We start from the raw sequence: 19330 nt of genomic DNA on the forward strand, positions 1-19330 counted from the left end.
TTATAATCGTCTCGCTGTCGACAGACACATCGTCTACACTGAAAGAAAATTTCGCTTTGATGAGATACGTAAGGAGCAAACGGCTAACCATGCTTTTGATTCTTAGTAGGTAAGAAATACAATCAACTTCACTAACCATACAAGCTAAGGCTTGGTTCTCAATGCATTACAATATTTGAATGTGTGCTCTAGTTTGAAAACCTAGATACTAGGATTTTTCTATCAAATGTGACTTAGGTAGATATTGTGTCGATGTAATTCATGCCATAATGCACTCAAACTGTGCTTACGTAATATACAAACTCCTCTGCGTGTACGATGCAAATATCCAAAATAAGGGCATTCTTTTGAACGCATTTGCATAAATTATGTATGAACAATTCATTTCCCACGAGAATTATAAAAAATCCACACGTTTCAAATAAGTCTTCGGAACATCACTCTCCGCGGTCCTTGTTGGCAATCGGCTGCATCTGGGACAGAAAGGGCTAAACGAATCGCTCGCCGTCGCCGACTGGCTCTCGCTGGACCAAACGGAAAAGTACGGTCCAGCGTCACTAGACTCTCTTCTATAAGTGTCGTATTGCTCGTCATCCAACCTGCTTCCTTTCAGTTCTCTAACACAAGCTCTAACTTCCCCCCCGGAAGATATCCGGAGGAGCACTCGCCGTCGGCGACAGCAAGATTAAAGTTCACGGTTGGGATGAGCTGCCTCACCGCGGCCTCCGGTGGGCTCATACTTGGATACGACATCAGTATCACAGGTCAGTTCTGTGACATAATGAAAATGATGTCGAGATTTTTCTGAAAGAACATGGCGTAAGATTTAACGTTTCCCTATGCTTGCTTAGGTAGGAACAAGATTGATAATTAAAAAGGTTAAATAAGTGTCTCAATAATTTCTTTACCAAATCGATATATTTTAACTATTTAGATCACTCACCGCATCTCAAAACTCAAGCGGAAGAAAATAGAAAAGAAATTTTAATAAGAGAAAATCGAGGCAACATGACTCCACGGATTGTATATGAACCATAAGTTCTATTTAAAATCAATCCATATGTCTTAGCACTCGAAAGATCACAACTTATAAAGAATAATAAATGATGAATACTGAGTAACGAAATTCTTCAAGTTGATTATCTAGAGGCAAGGGAATTTAAGATCCCATCACATACGTGTGTGTATGCGAATTTTATACCTTTAGCAACAAGAAGAATGACCTCACAGGGTGCTGAAATTTCAGCCCAAAAACTAAAATGAAAATCAAAACCAGAAACCGAAAAACTTGCAAACTTACAATAGAACCAATAGAGAAAAATTTGAAGAAAAGTAATTCAAGCATATGCAAAAACTTAAACTTCATTACTCAAAGAGGACATCCCTATTTTAAAAGAATTCTAAAGATTTATCTCTTAAAATTCTCGCATATTACATAGGCTAAGCACTTATCATTCTTTCCTCTAAAACTCTAGCTCTAAACTCTCAAATAGGTGGTACCAAGGGGCTCAAGTGGCTGGTTTAAAATCTCTCATAGTCATACTCCTCTATTTATAGGTTTAGGAAACTTGACTCCTAAATTTTCTAGTTTTTTTTCTAAAATACATCTCTCTTGTAGTACATTCCTACCTATCACCGAGGATATTTTGGTCAATTTTCTTCTCCATTTATCAGATGGTTATGGCGTCTTCACGACTTAGCTTCGTCTCGACGCAAGCTTTTCGCGATGGTGTCACATACTCCTCCACTCCTCCTACAGTTTTGAGACCAAACTGTGGAACCACATGCATGTTTCTCAAAGCGTGACTCACCGCCTTGCTTACATCTTAAGCAAGCGCTTTAATATTGACGCGTGTACCCCGTTCTACGATCCTGACCGCCGACAAGTCTCTTCCGCTTCCGATCCCTCGGGTCGTCTTGTCACTTGCACCGGCATCCCCTTTGCTTGACTTTGTCAACACGTCGTCTCCATCCGCCTTCCATACTTTGCTTGACCTTCACGTATTCAGTTAGAATCACTCTTGACTCCGTCTGACCTCCTTGATCGTCCGACACCAAGAACTCCGCTTGGTCCCGATCATCCCACCGTCGACTGCCAAGTTGCATTCATCACCTACACACCATAAGATAAGCAAACACATATCTCCAACTCCAATTACAGTTAGTCCATAATCAATATGCTCAAATAAAATCCCAAATCAATTCAAATCACATCAAAGCTCATGCCAAACCGAAGATCATCCAGCCAAATAAATACCAATATCAATCACTCATCACAAGTAAACCAAGATATATTTTAACTTGGTTTCTCAGCTTCAATTTATTCGCCCCCTCCTTCATTCTCCTTTACTTAGCTAGGATCAGGCCTGACAAAGATTCGTGCCTCGTCCTTAGGTCCTTAGACCTTGAGCGTGAGTTGAAGGAATAGGAGCGAACGACCCTCGTGTTGTGGGCACTGAGCCTTTCTCTAATCCGGGCGACGAGGCTAGGCAGATCGAAGATGCAATCCTCGACTAGTTCAGGCTGCGTTGAGGGGAGGTTACAGTTTCCAAATACTCCACGAAGGCCTTCCTCATCAAGTTTGAGGCAAGGGGGAATTACGAGCTGGCCAGCAAACACCGACACATCAAGCGCAACGGGGTAGAGCTTCGGGTGCATCCATGGCGCAACCTTGGTCAGGCGCTTGGAGCCACTCTATATCTTCAGGCTTTGCCTTTGTCTCGAGGGCATCTCAATCCATGCCTAGTCTCAAGACATTGTGGAACGGCTTATCAGGTGCTTGTGCTCTTTGGACAATATTGAGACTGGCATGCTTCATCCTTCAAACATGACATTCATCTTCATCAACCTCTGGCTGTGGACACTGAACCCCAGTAGCATCCCCAAGGTGCTATGGCTTACCTTCACACACCGCGCGCATGGCACCTCCCCTACTTCGGCTGAGGTTCCCTTGGTGCCATCGGAGCGCTGGCAATACGGCACCAAGTACCAGGTTATTGTTCACCTTGATCGACTTGAATGCTACACATGGAACTCTCTATTCTTGTAGGGACCAAGCTCCGACGCACCACCTTTTGCCCCTTTACCACTCCTTCCGGTGGTTCAAGGGGATGATAGATAGGGAGGGGAGCCTGGCTCGGATAGGTCTCCCAGTCTGTCTGCTCCATCACTGCGAAGGCTGGGGCTCGGCGGCAAGGTTTACATTTTCGGTAAATAATTTTAATTGGAGGCAACTGGTAAACCCCGATAATCAGAAATTTTAGAACATTCTCGGATTTTTTAATGAAATTTTCAAACAAATTTCAGATTCATATTTTTAAATAAGGTATAAACAGGACAAAGAACTAACACATAGCACAATTTTCTTGATAGGCGTGGTGGTATGGCCTTGTCCTTCGTGTTGACAAACTACTGCTATCGGGTGTGCTCCAGTGATTCCTCAAGAGAACAATTGCAAAAAGAGACACAAGAGTAGAGGAAAAACTATCTGTTCTTTATTCATCTCTGTTTACAATTAGGAGTGCTCCCCTATATATATATAGTTTGGCCCCTAAGGGATAGACTAGAATCCTACTAGAGATCAAGATGTGCCCATATTCAATTGGAAACTTTCAGGTTTCCTAACACTCCCCCTTAGGCACGTCTCGCGAAATGCATATGTCTTATCAAAATTGCTCAAAAATTCAATGAGAAAAATTAGGAGAAAGAGTACACAGCTCGCGTCATGGTCACACGAATTGCCTCATTAAAAACCTTATCATGAGAAACTTTAGGAAAACTCATCTAAGGGAAAAAGATTACAATTCACCCAAAATGTTTCATATAATCTTTAAGATTAACTTTAGACACTTAATCTTCTTGACTAAGATTTAATTCTTCATATCAGTATTATGTGAAAGTTCTTCCTCTGAAATGTGCAACTCTCTAAACCTCATCATCCTAATACAACGGACACATCTTTCAAAACTAGATGTAGGGAGATACTTAGTGAATAAATCTGCAAGATTTTCACATGACTTGGTATGCATTACCTTTATTTCATTCATCTTATACAATTCATGAGCATAAAATAACTTGGACTTCATATGCTTCGTTAAGTTTCTTTTCACATATCCCGTTGCACTTGTGCGACACATGCAGCATTATCTTCATAGATAATGGTAGGGATGTTAGTAGTGTTCAAACCACATGACTGCTAGATATGATTAATCACTCTTCTAAGCAATGTGTATTCCCGTGCGACTTCGTATAAAGCTATTATTTCCAAGTGGTTCATCGAAGTAGATACAAGACTTTGCTTTGACGATTTTCAGGAAATTGCAATTCCACCACATAAGAAAACATAGTCAGTCCGTGATTTTGTTGTATGCAGGTCTGACAGGTACCCAGCATTTACGTATCCAACAAGACTTAGGTCTTGATTCTTTCTGTAGAACAGTCACATATCTTTGCTACCTTGCAAGTAGCGTAGAATGTCCTTCAAACCCTTCCAATGCCTTTTAGTGGGCTCTGTACTGTATCATGCAAGTAGGTTTACTGTAAACGTTATGTCTGTTCTAGTGCAATTAGCCAGATACATCAACGCACCTATTGCACTTAAGTATAGGAATTTCGGTCTCAATACTTCCTCCCCCTCTTCTCTAGGTCTATAGGGATCTTGATCTACTTGCAAAGACCTTCCGACCATAGGAGTTTTAGCGGGAAATGATTTTTCAAAATCAAACCGCTCTAACACCTTGTGAGTGTAGTTTGGCTGATATATAAAGATTCTATCTACCACATGCTCTAGCTGCAGGCCCAAGATAAACTTGGTTTTACCCAAATCTTTTATTTCAAACTCAGATTTCAAGTATGAGCTTGCTTCCTCAATTTCTTCTTCTATATCGATGATGTTCAAATTATCTACATATATAGATATTATGCAAAATCCATTCTAGGACCTTCTTATGAATAAACAGGGACAATTTGTGCTATTTGTGTGGCCTTGCTTTCCGAGAAATTCACTCAAATGATTGTACCATATTCTACCTGACTGTTTCAACCCATATAACGACTTCTTCAATTGTACGCTATAAAGGTGTCTATTTACTCTATCCTGATTCGGCAATGGTATTCCTTCAGGTACCTTCATATAAATATCCGAATCAAGGCTCCCATAAAGATACGCGGTCACAACATCCATCATTTTCATTTTCGACTCCAGGTTGACTACCATTGAGATTAAATATTTAAAGGTAACGTCACCCATCACCGGGGAATAAGTTTCTTCATAATCAACGCCTGGTTGTTGAGTGAAATATTGTGCCACTAGTCGTGCTTTATACCTCACAATTTTATTCCTTTCATTCCTTTTATGAACAAAAACCCACTTGTATTCTACTGGTTTGATGTGGATAGGTGTGCGGTATACTGGCACAAAAACCTCTCTTCTGTTCAGAGACAACAGTTCAACTATCATTGCTTTCTGCTAGTCTTCCCAATCTGACCTCATTCTACATTCAGTGAGTGATGCAGGCTTAAGGTTATGATATATAACTGCGAAAATTTTATTTACGAAGTATACGTCAACTATTGTGGTTGCTCTATTCTAGGATTCCCCTGAATTCACATAGTTTATTGTTATTTCATCATAGGTTGCACCTTCAGATGCTTCTACATCTTGCTCTTCATAATTTCTTATAGGTGAAGCAAGATCCTTTAGTTTACCAGCGTCGATTTCAATGTGCGTATTTTTGCTGGTTTCTTCCTGTGTGGGAAGATTCAAATCAGCAGCGGCTATTGTATGCTACCAGGAACTTTATCGAATGAGAACCACATTTCAGAGTAGGAGAATGTCAACCAGCATAAGATGCCTCGTTTCCTTGCAGTGCAGAACCCTACATAAATAGCACCAAAACACAGAGAAAACTGCACAAGGCAGGCCAAGAAAGGAAAGGGAAAAGAGCATATTTACATCCACCAAACTACCTACTCAGCTAATCTGAGTTAACACACACTTATCTAGCCATCTTTCCTCAGTTCAACATCAATCATGACCAGATCCACATTGCATAGTATACAAGGATGACATTCTTCAGCCTGCACAGTACCAGCAGGAAGTACTGCATTTGGGCGAAGCAGACGCCAAAGTTCAGAGCGATGGTCAAAACCTGTCCAGCTGAGTGAACCTTCTTACCAGGAATGGTCCAGAAGAACGAACCCCATGACCAGCTGAGGCCACAGGAGATGACGCATGTCAACACGAACATTGTGGTTGTGTAACCCATCGGCGTGCGAGTTCCACCGCCTACTCCAATCTGAACTTCTAGGATCAATGGAATTGCGACCTTGCAGACATAATTTCAACAACGAACAATGTCAGATATCGAGCCTGAAATTTGTAGAGTTTCAGTTCATTTTCAGTTACCTGGCAAAATACCATCAGAATAACACCGATGGTGAATGTCACCTCCCTGCCATACTGTTTCGCTGCCAAGGCTGACCCAAGAATGCCGCAGGAGTTAACCAAAACCAGCATGATATTTCCAATCACTGCTGCGCTGCTCTTGGAACTTGTGATTGGTGACAACATCGGCAAGAACAATGTGGTGACATTCACTCTGGCAAGCAGTAGGAAGAGTTGCAACGCCGCCAGCACCATCATGTATGCCAGGTATTGCTCATTCCTTGATATGATCCTCCAAAATGCACTTGTGTCATGACCACTACGTATGCGCTGCGGTCTGTTGTAGCTGGGCTTCTTTTGTGTTATATCAACAACCTTCAAACTGGCAGGGTAACAAATACACTGAAGCGCTAGGCGGACATAGTCTCGCTTGTGCCCAAGTAAACTTGACAAGAAGGGCTGCTCATTGCACAACTCACTTTTCTCCATTCCCATGGTTGATTCTCCCTGGAGGTTGGCATTGTGGCCAAGGATGAATTGCCGGCCATAAGTATGGTTGTGGATCATAGCGTAGCTATAGAGCCTGGATATCAGAAAACCAATGCTGACAAAGAATGGCAAGGAGCCGCACCAACAAGATAGAGATCTCATGGCACGGGAAATCAATGTGCGCTGCCAAATTGTCGAGTTAGAGATGCATTAGTAGCCCTACAGTTTTTTTAGACTAAATAATAGCATTACAAATAGAAAGTAATGAAGTATATAAATGGTTTTTGGTATCTATGCAGTGTTCAGACTTCAGAAACTAACCAAGCTCTAATAATACATGTGAATTAAGAGAATGATTAAGTACACTTAGCAGCTGACCTGTACTGCAGAAGTTTTGTTTAGTAACCACCTGAGAATGAGAGCTCCATAGCTGATGGCAATACTCCGAATTGCAGTACCAGTACTGAAAAAGGTACGGTCTATCAACTGGACAGGAAGGTGCGACATTTTGCGGGTGAGGTGGCAGCCAACCGTAGAATTGTTTGATGATATCCCAAACATATTTACATATTTCCTGTACAGATAATGCAGCTCCAGCTTTGCTGTGGCAATGTTAGGGAAGAATGCCATCACTGATGACTGCATCTTTAAAGCACCTGCTACAAACTGAAGTAAACTATCAGGTCATACTGCCATAACTAAAAAAAAGTGCTCACGTTATGAAGAAAAGGAAATCTTGAATTTAACCGTCTTTTCAATTTAAGCTGATGACACAGTTGATCTTAATTCCCTGTTGGGAACTACATGCTAACCTGCACAACCTACTTGTTCAGTTATTCCTAGCCATCTCTCTTTTTTCCATTAGATTCTTAGTGATGATTCATGAATCAGAAACATCTTGGAATTGGCGTGAGATTAAGAATTTCGAAGCAAATGTAGAATTAGATCAAGAGCGATGAACTGGAAATAAACAAAAAAAAAAAAAAACAGAAGTAACCTCCAAGAACTCAAAGGGTAATTTGGCGACACCAGAGTCAAAAAAGTTAGAAGTGGACATTAGATGACGACACAAATGATCGGTGCAAGATAGAAACAGATTCCGTTGAATATTCCCTGCACGTCGAGATTACGTTCAACAATAATCAGTGGGCCTAGCCACTGAATGCGGGCCCTACCCGCAGTAAGCCCCACGTGACTCTCTCTCTCCCAAGAACTAGATCGAGGTCGAGTTGCGCCGAGGAGCGTGCGAGTTTCCTTTTCAGCTGCAGAGCTGGAGCAACAAGAACCACAAGTTCGAGATTTCCAAACACCGTACTGGCGTTTTCCTCTTCTGTGACGATTTTTTTAGAAAAAAAAAAGAGGCATGGCCCCAAGGATCTGGGGCATGAGTTTGCCGTTTATGGAAGCGATGGATCGATGTAGTCATCTAGCTAGTAATGGTTAACTAGTGTGTTCTTGTAATCCACAAAGACTAAGCGAACCAATTTGTTGAACCGCACGAGAGGTTAGTTCTTTTTTCTTCCTAAAAGAGCATTGCAAAACCTGATTCTTTTTTTAACATGCAAACTGCAAAGACCAAATCGACGAAGCCAATTCATGACTTCATGTTTCTAGACACCCCCATTTCCTTGTAGACTGCTTTGTGCGTGCTATCCGGCTTTTTCTACTCGGTTTCGAATCATGACGACATCACGGGCCTAACCTTTTTTGTCGTTACGAGCAAAGGGAATGGATCAGGATTCAGGAGAGGAAGGAAGAATTTCTGACCTGCTTGAGAGTGTTCTAGAGAATACCGCAAAATGAAGCACCCACTTGTTCTTCTTCCTTAGTGCAATACCCCTTATCCTCCGTGGGCCCCGCGCCGCTGACGGCCGGACCGCGACTCTTCACGCCGGCGGCGAGCTTTTGGAGGGTCGCCGCGCCACGATTCGTTGAGAGCCGCAGAAGATCCTTGGAGTGGAGGCGAACAGCAACTGAATGAAAGATCGTTGGAAGAGCAGCAAACAAATCCTGACAAGCAAGGGTGCCTGGCGGAAACAGCTCTCAGTTCCTTTTCAGTACTAGAACAAGAAGAGGCGGAGTTTTAAGGCGCCACTTACTCGTATCACCTGCGCCTATCTGGAGCTGGGGCTGGAGAATGGGAAGGGTCACGAGAGCAAGAGGAGGAGAAAGCGAGACAACGAGGGGGCACCGAGAGGGAGCGAGAGAGACCGCGAACCCTGCGTGGGATAGGTTTTCTTTTCTCACACCAGATGGCCCGCCCGGCAGTTTGCTGGGAGAACCCTCGCGTGCTCTGTTGGTAGTCTGCTGTGAGCGGAGCGGGTGACAGCAGGGGACGGGGATTTCGATGGGCGCGCCTGTAGCAGTAAAAGGCTAGCCGCCTTGCATGACTCGAGCCGAGAAAGGTGTTAGACTATGTCTAACCGGGGTGAAAATCTCGAAGTGATTTTTTTTTCTTTGACCCTTAAATAATTTTCTTTTACGGTTTTCGTCACAAAGAGGTTCTCAGATCATTCCTTTCAAGACAGAATTTTCTCTCATTTTCTTTCGCGATTCCTCTCGAAGGGAAGTTGTTGGAGATGAGAGAAAATAAAGGGAATGAGAACGATAAAGAGAATCGGGAAGGGAACAAAATGAAGGGAATATAATTGGAGATGGTCTTAGAGTCACCGCGGAGTATGCGGTACCCTCCATGATGACCTATTTTAGTACTCTATTGTTGTTTGTATATCATCAAAATTATCGAGTTCTATATGTGGTTTATGGAACAAAACATATTAATATCAATTACGAATGCAAAAATTATAAAGTACATAATGTATCTTGACATAGTACCTAGATCTCTAGTACGGGTGTGAGATGAGGATATGTTGACATCTGTGTAAGATGGATTGTAAGAGCTGTCACCTTAGTGCTCATTGACACCATTGTAAAAGAGCCTGGAGTTGTCGTAGTGCCCAGCGTACGTCAGACGTAGTGGCAGATGAGTCAATCCATGAATGTTGATGAGGGGTGAGGACTCAGAGCAATGGTCGTCATTGTCGTGGGGGGGGGGAGGGGGTGTGAGGAGGCCGAACAAGAGGTGTCTGAGCTGGCTGAGCAGGGTAGATGAATAATGTCTAGAGTGGATCTACGAAGTGAATATATTCGTGATGTTTTGCACCTTCTCGTAAATTCTGTGGAACGCTTCATGTATTCCATATTCTAGCCATTAGATATTAGTATCAGTCTTCACCTCTATCTGCTACATGAGGTCCATCTACGAACAAATGTTACATAGGTTGACACAAGTGCTTTGTAAGTTAATTTTTAGGTACAACTATTGTTGGTATTGAAGAAACATATAACCCATGATCGTGCCTGGTCCTGTGCACCAGATACGTGTCCCACACATGTGATGCATGAGTCATCACCTCAAACAGCGTGTACGAGACTCGAGTACGCGTTTGAGGTAGAAACTAGACCAGATACTCCACGAATGCCTCGTCATAGTATGTATGGTCCTCGTCAACAACGTCCTCAAGTGTGTTGTCCCAATGTCCTATCCACAACCGAATATGTGATGCCCACAGGGTAGTTGCCGACGTACCCTTCTGTGAGAACCTGCAAGATGAGTTATTACATGAGGTATGGTCCGTGAATGAAGATTGAAAATAATGAATACAAAGTTTACCTATGCACGTTAGCAGGCATGATCCAGAGAAGGGTGGGAACTGTTGGTACTGATCAAATTGACGCATCACCCGATGCACGTGCATAATCCTCGACAAAGATGTCGAAGATGACGGCACAAGGTAGGCCAAATAGGAGCGAGACGTCCTCAAGTGTATGTGTCAACTCCCCACACGAGAGATAGAATGTGTGTATCTCCGCCCTCCACTTGTTCACAAGCATTGCGAGTAGTACCCGATCAAAACTAAACCACCATGTATACTCTATTCGTTCGAGCCTCATGTCTGCCACCATAAGCTTGCAGAGCGGGAGAAGCCTAACCCCACACAACCTACAAATAAAATAGGGACAATCGCAAAGAAACCACTACTCCTGGTGTTATTGCAAGCTTGCCACTAGAAAATTGAAAAAATGCCATTAAAATTGTCATTCGAGTGGCATCCTTGCAAAAAATAAAAAACTAGGGAGGTGTTTGCAAATGCCCCAATAAAATATAATGTAAATACAAGACTTCATAAACAACAAAAGAACCTGAAGGGAATATATTGCAAACCTATGGATCCAATGGTCGTTCAACCTTATGAGCTCATCTGGAACTCATGGTTGGAGAGTACTGGGAGCTCAGTCGCCTTAAGAGTGCCAGGTAACATCGGTACTTGTCATCCACGCATGGGTCAAGGTGCTCCGGGTGGTCGGCAACCATACCTGCAAATTCATAGGATAATTATGCTTGCAAAACAAGAATTAAATGGAACACTAACGGTACTACAAAACCTAGATCTAATAACAGTGCAACTGTTCGTACAAAAATCTAAGTGTAACATTTACTCTATATTACTCTAAAAATCTAGATCTAATAATAGTACAACTATATTTAAAAAATCTACGTCTAAATGACACAAGTATCCTAAAAAACATATGTCTTACACTTATCCTAAAAAATATATGTCTAATATCACTAAATCATGGATCTGATGCATAACCTATGTTTGAAACTAGATCTGATGGCTAACTAAAGTGGTTTGTAAAAAAAACTAAGATTAGGCTACTTAGCTCCAACATCGATGAATTTTGGCAGGGCTTCGTCCCTCTCCTTCCCACTCTATTTCTTTTGCGCTGGGAAACAAATGAAGTGAACATTGTGCTCGGTGGGAGGGCCGACACGCTACTTAAATAGGAAAACTTTCCGTATGTCCACTTGTCGCCCTCCAACGGGCGACATGTCAGTGGCATCTGACGTGTAGGGCTGGCAATGGGTCAGGTCGGGTCCGGGTGGAGCAAAACTATGCCCGACCTGAAACTCGACAGCCCCAACCCGACTCGTACCCGAAGTACTAAACAGGAGAAAACTTAAACCCGAACCCGAACCCGTAGGGCGCCCGTCGGGTTTCGAGCACCCGTTGGGTTCAAGCTGCCGGGTGCTTTTGTAGTTGAAAGATGGCAGCGGTGGCTCGGGCGCGGCAGTGGAGCCACCGGAGATTACTGGTGTGCGGCGATCTACGGTTATGGGGCACCAAACTCTATGGGCAAGCGCACAAAACGGAGAGGAGGACGAGGGGGTCTCACGTACAATGTTGCGGAGGCCGGAGTAGGGCTGAGGATGGCGGGAAATGGTGAGTAGCGGCGAAGGTCTTCAGAGCTTCGTGGATAGGGTTCTGCAGCAGTTGAACATCGATGAGGATAGCTCTGGTGGGTTCCTCGGAAGGTTGCGATGCCGGGGGTGGCCTCGTGAGCACCGGGGAGGACTCGGTTGTTGTGGGAGATGGCGGCGACACTCGGCTGCCAAAGGGGAAGAAGAAGGGGGCGACGACAATGCTAGGGCGTGGGAGCGAGGTCGGAGAGTAGTGGGGCAAATGCAGAAGTGAGGTTGGAGAGTCGCGCTCGGATTCAACTGGGATCCCTCGTGAAGGTAGTTAGGATTTGGGGAAAAACTCGGACGGCTGCGGAGTTTGCGATAGGCACATTGGGGGGGTTGGGGAATATGACGGGCGCCTCACCGCCACCAACGTCTCCTCCACGCCGCTCGACAACAACAGCCTGTCCTTCTCGCCGCCCGACAGCCGCCACCTAGCCTCCCCACTACCCGGTAGCTACCGCCTGGCCTCCTTTAGTTGCAGCTGTTCATGTGGGCCCGGGTACTGTTCAGTGTGCCCCACCAGTGGGTCCCACTCATAAACAGTATCATTTGGTATTTTTCAGATTTAATTTAGATTAAAACTTCCGGGAGCCATAACTTTTCCGTTCTGGCTCCGATTTCGGCGATTCTTTCGCCGAAATTCATCTAAATTCGAGATCTACTCATCTGTCACATTGTGATGTCCATTAGGGCTCATCTGGTTTTCTATTTGGTATTATTTGATTCTTTTCAAGTATAACCATTATTGATCGTAGTTGCAATTGTAGAGCAACCAGAGTTCTGCGAGTGCTGCGTAGGAAGCATCAGAAGCGAGGAGGATCCGAACTACAACCAAGACTCTGAAGAGAACTTCAGAGAAGCCAAGTCCTATCTCCTTGATCATACTGAATCTATGGTTTTCAAATAATATACATGATCAACTAAAACCGGACTTATTATTGCATGTGCTATATATTGCGTTTTCTTTCAAACTACTTGAAGTAGTTAATCCTATCAACACTGTCATGCCTTACATGTCATCATACAGAATACATATCATCCTAAGAATAGATGTTGTTAAATATATTAACGATGGGTGATACCTTGATATCTAGCATACTTAGGATGGAATATGTCTTCTCAGAGACGTCACTTTTAAAACACTTCTCATCGGAGACAAGATTTACTATTATCAATGTTAACTCATATACCATGAATTCTTGATGGTTATGAATTCCGTGATGGTTGTGAAATCCTTGACATCGTGTGGGATATGGTGGGAGATGTGTAATAATGAGTGAAAACTGTTTTGGCGGGGGCAAGTGGAGTAGTACTCTGGACGAGGATACTCCTAGGGACTTGAGTCACCTTTGTGGTGTTCATTGCCAGAAGATACTTGCTCTGCCAGTTAAGGACTGAGTCATTACGCCGTCATGCTTAGCCACCCCTGTGCAACCATGCGTTCTAAATGAGCAAGACTTGACTTTTTTTTCACCGGACTGCGCTAGGCATCATACTAGGCGGCTAGGGAGCAGTGTGAAACCAAGTGTCCATCTGGCCCTCTATTGAATATTTTGAGAGACGGCATAGCCAATCTGGTATTCTGAACATGATCTCTGGTACTTGGGGTGTCTCGTAGAAAAGTCCGGCAGGAAAGGTGTTTGGAGGGTCTCGGTATGATTCGTTCCTTCACTTGCAATGGTTGGAGGCTGAGCATATCATATAGGTAAAGTTGTACAACCTCTGCATAGTGTCAACCTATTCGAATAGCCGTGTCCACGGTCATAGACATGCGAAAGCAGTAACCCTGATGACTAGACTCCGGGTGCATGTGTCTTGATAAGTGAGTGTGTGGACTAGATGTTCGTGTGATGAGGTTCCTGGCTCACTCCGTCAGAAGCTGTGTAATACTAGAGGTACACCAGATGTGATAATAGGGACTGTGAAATGAGGTGTAGCCCCTCCCAGGATCGAAAAACCTCCAAATAAAGTCTGTTACCCGGTTTGAAACTACTTAAAACGGATTTAAAGTCAATAATAAATGATACAATAGAATACCTGCATAAATCGCTTTACGCATAAAACTAAACCATAAAGCCTTATCCTTGAATTACCTATCTATGCATCTATCAACAGATTGAAATAGTATAGGGCTTGCTGAGTGTCTTTCGTGCTCACTCTTGCTATCATTCAGATGAAGAGGCGGACCCTGCCAACGTCGGAGGCGAAGATGGGGTTGAAGAGTAGTCTCTAGAGTCGTGTTCGCACCCTAGCTGCCTGTGGTTTGGGTTCTGTTTTCTACTATGTTTTTGTTGGCTGTTCGGCCAGGTTTGTAATATACGCTATGGTTTGTAACCTTTTGTACTCTGTAACCTTATTACTTATGTTCAAAGTTTGACTGTGATACTACAACTGTTATACTATGCGTATCAGCTACTTGATCCAGGGACTGATACAGGAGGCACAGGAGATCCAGAGAATAGGGTCTCACAGGAGTGATATCAGAGCCATACTTGACTGTAGGACGTGACATTAGGATAGACTTGCTCGTGTCTACCTATTTTCTGAAAATGCTATGTTGTCAAAACATCTTCTGCACTTACCTTCTGTCTTTTTGCTTTCGAAACCCCTTTTATGTTGGTTCTAAGCCGTTCCTTGATCTCCAAGAGATGGAAGACAAGGACTGGAGCACAGTGTGATGTCTACGAGTAAAGGGCTTTCCCAAGTTACTATGGGAAGCTTGTTGCCGCCTGGGGTACACCCGACGCCCAGAGTACACTAAGCGTGAGTACGACGAGAATGGATCCCAGAAGTGCCAGGTTTTTCTGTAGATATTCGATTGCCCGAGGCACCCCAGCTGGTGACCGTGGCACGTCAGCACTACTGGAGTACGGTACTCTGACAAGTACCAGTTGGTGGCCTACGAAGCACTTCATTACCTATGCGGGAGGCGTGTCAAAGAGGTTGCACACACTCCCATGAGGCACTTTCCAACTGCCGCTGGTTAGCGAGCTGCTTGGTGTGCACGCCTAACTGCCATGGAGGATGCAGGACAGGAGGAAGAGGAGGACTACACCACCGTGTCCGTCACAGCACAGTACCTTCATGCCATGGAGCACATGCACAATGAGAGCTATCAGCTGTTTCAGGATGCTCGCTGTAGGGCAGAGGAGTCCGAGACACGGGAGAGAGCTCTCCATGTGATGCTAGATCAGACTAGAGTCCAGGCCGTGGCTGCAGAGGACACCGCGGTAAGGAACCGCGAAGGATGGCAGAGGGCGGTGACAACCCATCACAGGGATCTCAACCGATAGCATGCCATGAGTGGCTCCCAGACCAAGACGACTACTAGGAAGAGCACCTTCCGTATCCCTGCGAGTAGGACCCAGCACGTCGTCCTTGCAGGTGTTCCACTCCTGCCAGTGCATATAGCAGTGGCTATAGCAGATGGTCAGATTGAACCCTTGCCAGTTCCCGCAACCACTGGAGGATTAGTGCCTGCCGAGCCGATCCAGGATGGAGATATGGTGATACCCACCGAAGACTCCGAGGCGGAGGAGGACCCTAGCGAGCGTGAGTTCGTTAGTGACCGCGATGACGACAGCGCCGATAGGACCTATGACCCTGCTTCTACCCTGACACCAGCAGGGACTCCCTCACCTGCTGAGTCAGCTATTGGCAACACCGCCGATGGGTACACCGACGACGCCTGAGGACGACGCGTCTTGGCTAGATAACATTAGGATTATATCCTTTGGTAGCATGATGCTCTACGAGCACGCTTTTGACGTAGTAGTTCAAAAACTTTTGTACTAGTGACCTAGTGGAGATAGTCCTAAGTTTGTTTAATACATGTTGCTTATATCCTTGTGTGGTGTTGCTTCTTGTTCGCATTTGTATTTGTGTGTATGGCAAGGCTGTACTTGCTCTTATCTTGTTTGTCCTACTCTTGCAAACTTATTTTCAGCTGTTGGATCCTCTCTTATCTTCAGAAAATGAATGGAATCATCAAGGCAATCCTCTCGCCTTCGCCAACAACGCCAGCTTGTAACTATCAATGTAGCCCCCGAATGTGGATCTGAAACAGGGAATGCAATAGGATCCCGAGGAAGGGTCGCTATGGGCCAAGGTAGAGGCAGAGGGAGAGGTAGGGTCATCAACTCTCAACCCAGTGAGGAAGTCCACCAAGGTCGCCGCAGTAGTCAAGGAACCCCACTACCCACACCCCTAGAGAATGATCTGGTGGCTGTAATGGCCAATCAAACCTGCCTATTGGAGGCCCTAGCACAGGCAGGAATCAACAACCGAGGTTATGGACCTCAGAATAAGATGACCGAATTTATGAGGATCAAACCTCCAACCTTTGACAGTACCGACGACCCCTTAGAAGCCGATGACTGGCTTAGGGCAATTACTAGGAAGCTCAAGGTCATCAACTGTGAGGGCCAAGAAAGGGTGAACGTAGCAGCCTATCAGCTCACTGGATCCGCAGCAGAATGGTGGGAGAACTATAGCGAGGCATCGGTGGATGCAGATGCCATCACTTGGGAGGAATTCTGTGAAGAATTTTAGAAGTATCATGTACCGGAGGGTACCATAGAGATGAAGGCTGATGAATTCCGTGACTTAAAGCAGGGATCAATGACAGTAAACCAGTACATTCAAAAGTTCATCCGCCTGTCCTGATATGCCCCGAAAGATGTGTCGACTATCATCTACCCTGACTTTAATACTATGATGAACAGGACCCTCCTTCTGGAAGAGGCCCGTGCATCTATAGAGGTAGAAAGGAAGAGAAAGTTCTTTGACCAGAAGCAACAGGGTAGTAGGTTTCAAGGGGTAGGACCCAACCAACGCCAAAAAGCCTAGTACCGGTAGCAACAGACTTAGACTTCGGGATCCACATCTCGCACTGCAGTATCAGCTCCCCGCAGTTCCAACGCAGGGCAGTCACAGCAGAGCAGTGCCCAAACACCAGCAAATACCCAGAGGGCATGTTTCATCTGCCATCAGACAGGCCATTTTATGAGAAACTGCCCTAATGCCAACTAGAGCAATGCTCCAGCTAATTCAGCCCCAACAATAGGGACAGGGCGAGGAGGGAACCGGTCCATAGGTCAGCAAAAGAACTATGGACGAGGCCGCGCCAATCATATTAATGCTCGGGAAGCCCAGGAAGCACCGGAAGTCCTTATCAGTGAGTTTCCTGTTAACTCAACCCTTGCAACAGTCTTATTTGATTCTGGAGCTTCGCATTCATTTGTTTCTTCTAAGTTTGCTGCACAACATGAGTTGTCATATGTGGTTCTTAAGAAACCTAAGCTTGTTCGATCCCCTGCGGGAAATGTCTTGTGTCGTCTAGGATGCCATCAGGTTAAACTTTGTTTAAGTGGGGTAGAATTCCTGGCAAACCTAGTGGTTTTGAATTCCCATGGGATAGATGTCATCCTTGGAATAGATTGGTTAACCAAGCACGAAGGCAATATAGCTTGTGCCAGTAGGAAGGTCACCCTGGTCAATCAGAAAGGGATCAAGGTAGAGTTTGAATCTAAAGGACCCAAATCTGACCCTATGGTATGCAACTTATCTGCCTAGTTGTTAGAGGATGTGCCCGTAATATATGAATACCCAGATATATTTCCCGATGAATTACCTGGTATGCCACCAAATCGTGACATCGAATTTGTTATTGATCTCTTACCCAGAACAGCCTCGATTGCCAAGCGACCTTATAGAATGGCAGTTAATGAACTAGAGTTATTAAAGGAACAGATCAGGAAATTACAAGCAAGTGGTTTCATCAGACCTAGTTCTTCACCCTGGGGATCACCAGTCCTATTTGTAGAGAAGAAGGATGGGAGTCAAAGGATGTGTGTTGATTATCGTTCCTTAAATGAGATGACTATCAAAAATAAGTACCTGTTACCTAGGATTGATGACCTGTTTGATCAGCTAAGAGGAGCCACATACTTCTCCAAAATAGATTTGAGATCAGGATACTACCAGTTAAAAATTAGGAAAAGTAACATCCAAAAGACTGCCTTCGTGACAAGGTATGGGTTATATGAGTTTATAGTCATGTCGTTTGGACTACCAAATGCCCCGGCCTACTTCATGAATCTAATGAATAAGGTAATTATGGAGGAACTAGACAGGTTTGTGATAGTGTTCATTGATGATATTATCATCTACTCGAAGAGTGCCAAAGAGCACGAACGACATCTGAGGGTAGTCATGGAAAGACTAAGGGCACATCAGCTCTACGCCAAATTTAGCAAGTGTGAGTTTTGGTTTCAAAAAGTGGCATTTCTTGGGCATGTTCTAACAGTTGAAGGAGTATCAGTGGACCCTTCAAAAGTTGAAGCAGTGGTCAATTGGATACAACCAATCAATGTCTCAGCTTTCTTGGATTAGCGGGTTATTACCACAAGTTTATAGAGGGTTTTTCAAAGATTGCAAGGCCAATGACCAAGCTTCTCCAGAAGGACGCCAAGTTCAAATGGGATGAAGCCTGTGAAGAGAGTTTCCAAGAACTCAAGAAGAGGCTGACTACTGCCCTAGTGTTGAAATTGCCAGATATCCAGAAGGAATTTGTGGTCTATTGTGATGCGTCACGCCAAGGTTTCGGTTGTGTGCTGATGCAAGAAGGCAAGGTAGTAGCTTATGCATCCAGACAACTGAAGGATCATGAGCAGAATTACCCAACTCACGATCTGGAGTTAGCGGCAGTGGTACATGCACTTAAGATATGGAGACACTATCTTCTCGGGAATAAGTGCGAGATTTATGCAGATGACAAGAGCCTGAAGTATATTTTCACCCAGTCAGAATTGAATATGAGGCAACGAACATGGTTAGAGTTGATAAAGGATTACAATCTGAGTATCCAATATCACCCAGGCAAGGTAAATGTTGTGGCTGACGCCCTTAGCAGGAAGGTTTACTATAGTAATCTGCATATTTAGGAGTTAATGCCAGGATTGTTCACAGAAATGCAACATTTGAATCTGCACATAACGCAAGGACAAGCTCACACTCTAGTGATACATCCGACACTAGAGGATAAGATTCGCGAGGCCTAGGCAGAAGATGAAGAAGTTCTAAAAGTCAAGAAGAATCTCGGGTTAGATAAAGCGCCAGGGTTCAGGATAGATTCACAAGGAACTATA

The 19330-nt window shown here is 44.3% G+C and overlaps 1 protein-coding gene across 2 annotated transcripts; it reads right to left on the reverse strand.

Moving 5' to 3' along the window:
• Nucleotides 1-5824: 5824 nt before the first annotated feature.
• LOC133919141 (sugar transport protein MST1-like) lies at nt 5825-9205 on the reverse strand. 2 transcript variants are annotated; one of them, XM_062363420.1, is made up of 5 exons: nt 8974-9205; nt 8642-8901; nt 7253-7530; nt 6407-7057; nt 5825-6326 (listed from the first exon to the last, which is right to left on the reverse strand). In XM_062363420.1, exons 3-5 carry the CDS (start codon nt 7517-7519, stop codon nt 6030-6032), a joined length of 1215 nt encoding a protein of 404 aa, XP_062219404.1. In that variant the 5' UTR covers nt 7520-7530; nt 8642-8901; nt 8974-9205; the 3' UTR covers nt 5825-6029. The 2 variants fall into 2 exon arrangements, with proteins under 2 accessions (XP_062219404.1, XP_062219403.1); XM_062363419.1 differs by having other exon boundaries at nt 7253-7540.
• Nucleotides 9206-19330: the final 10125 nt, after the last annotated feature.

Source organism: Phragmites australis, chromosome 5 (genome assembly GCF_958298935.1).
Source record: "Phragmites australis chromosome 5, lpPhrAust1.1, whole genome shotgun sequence".
In the NCBI taxonomy this organism is placed as follows: Eukaryota; Viridiplantae; Streptophyta; class Magnoliopsida; order Poales; family Poaceae; genus Phragmites; species Phragmites australis.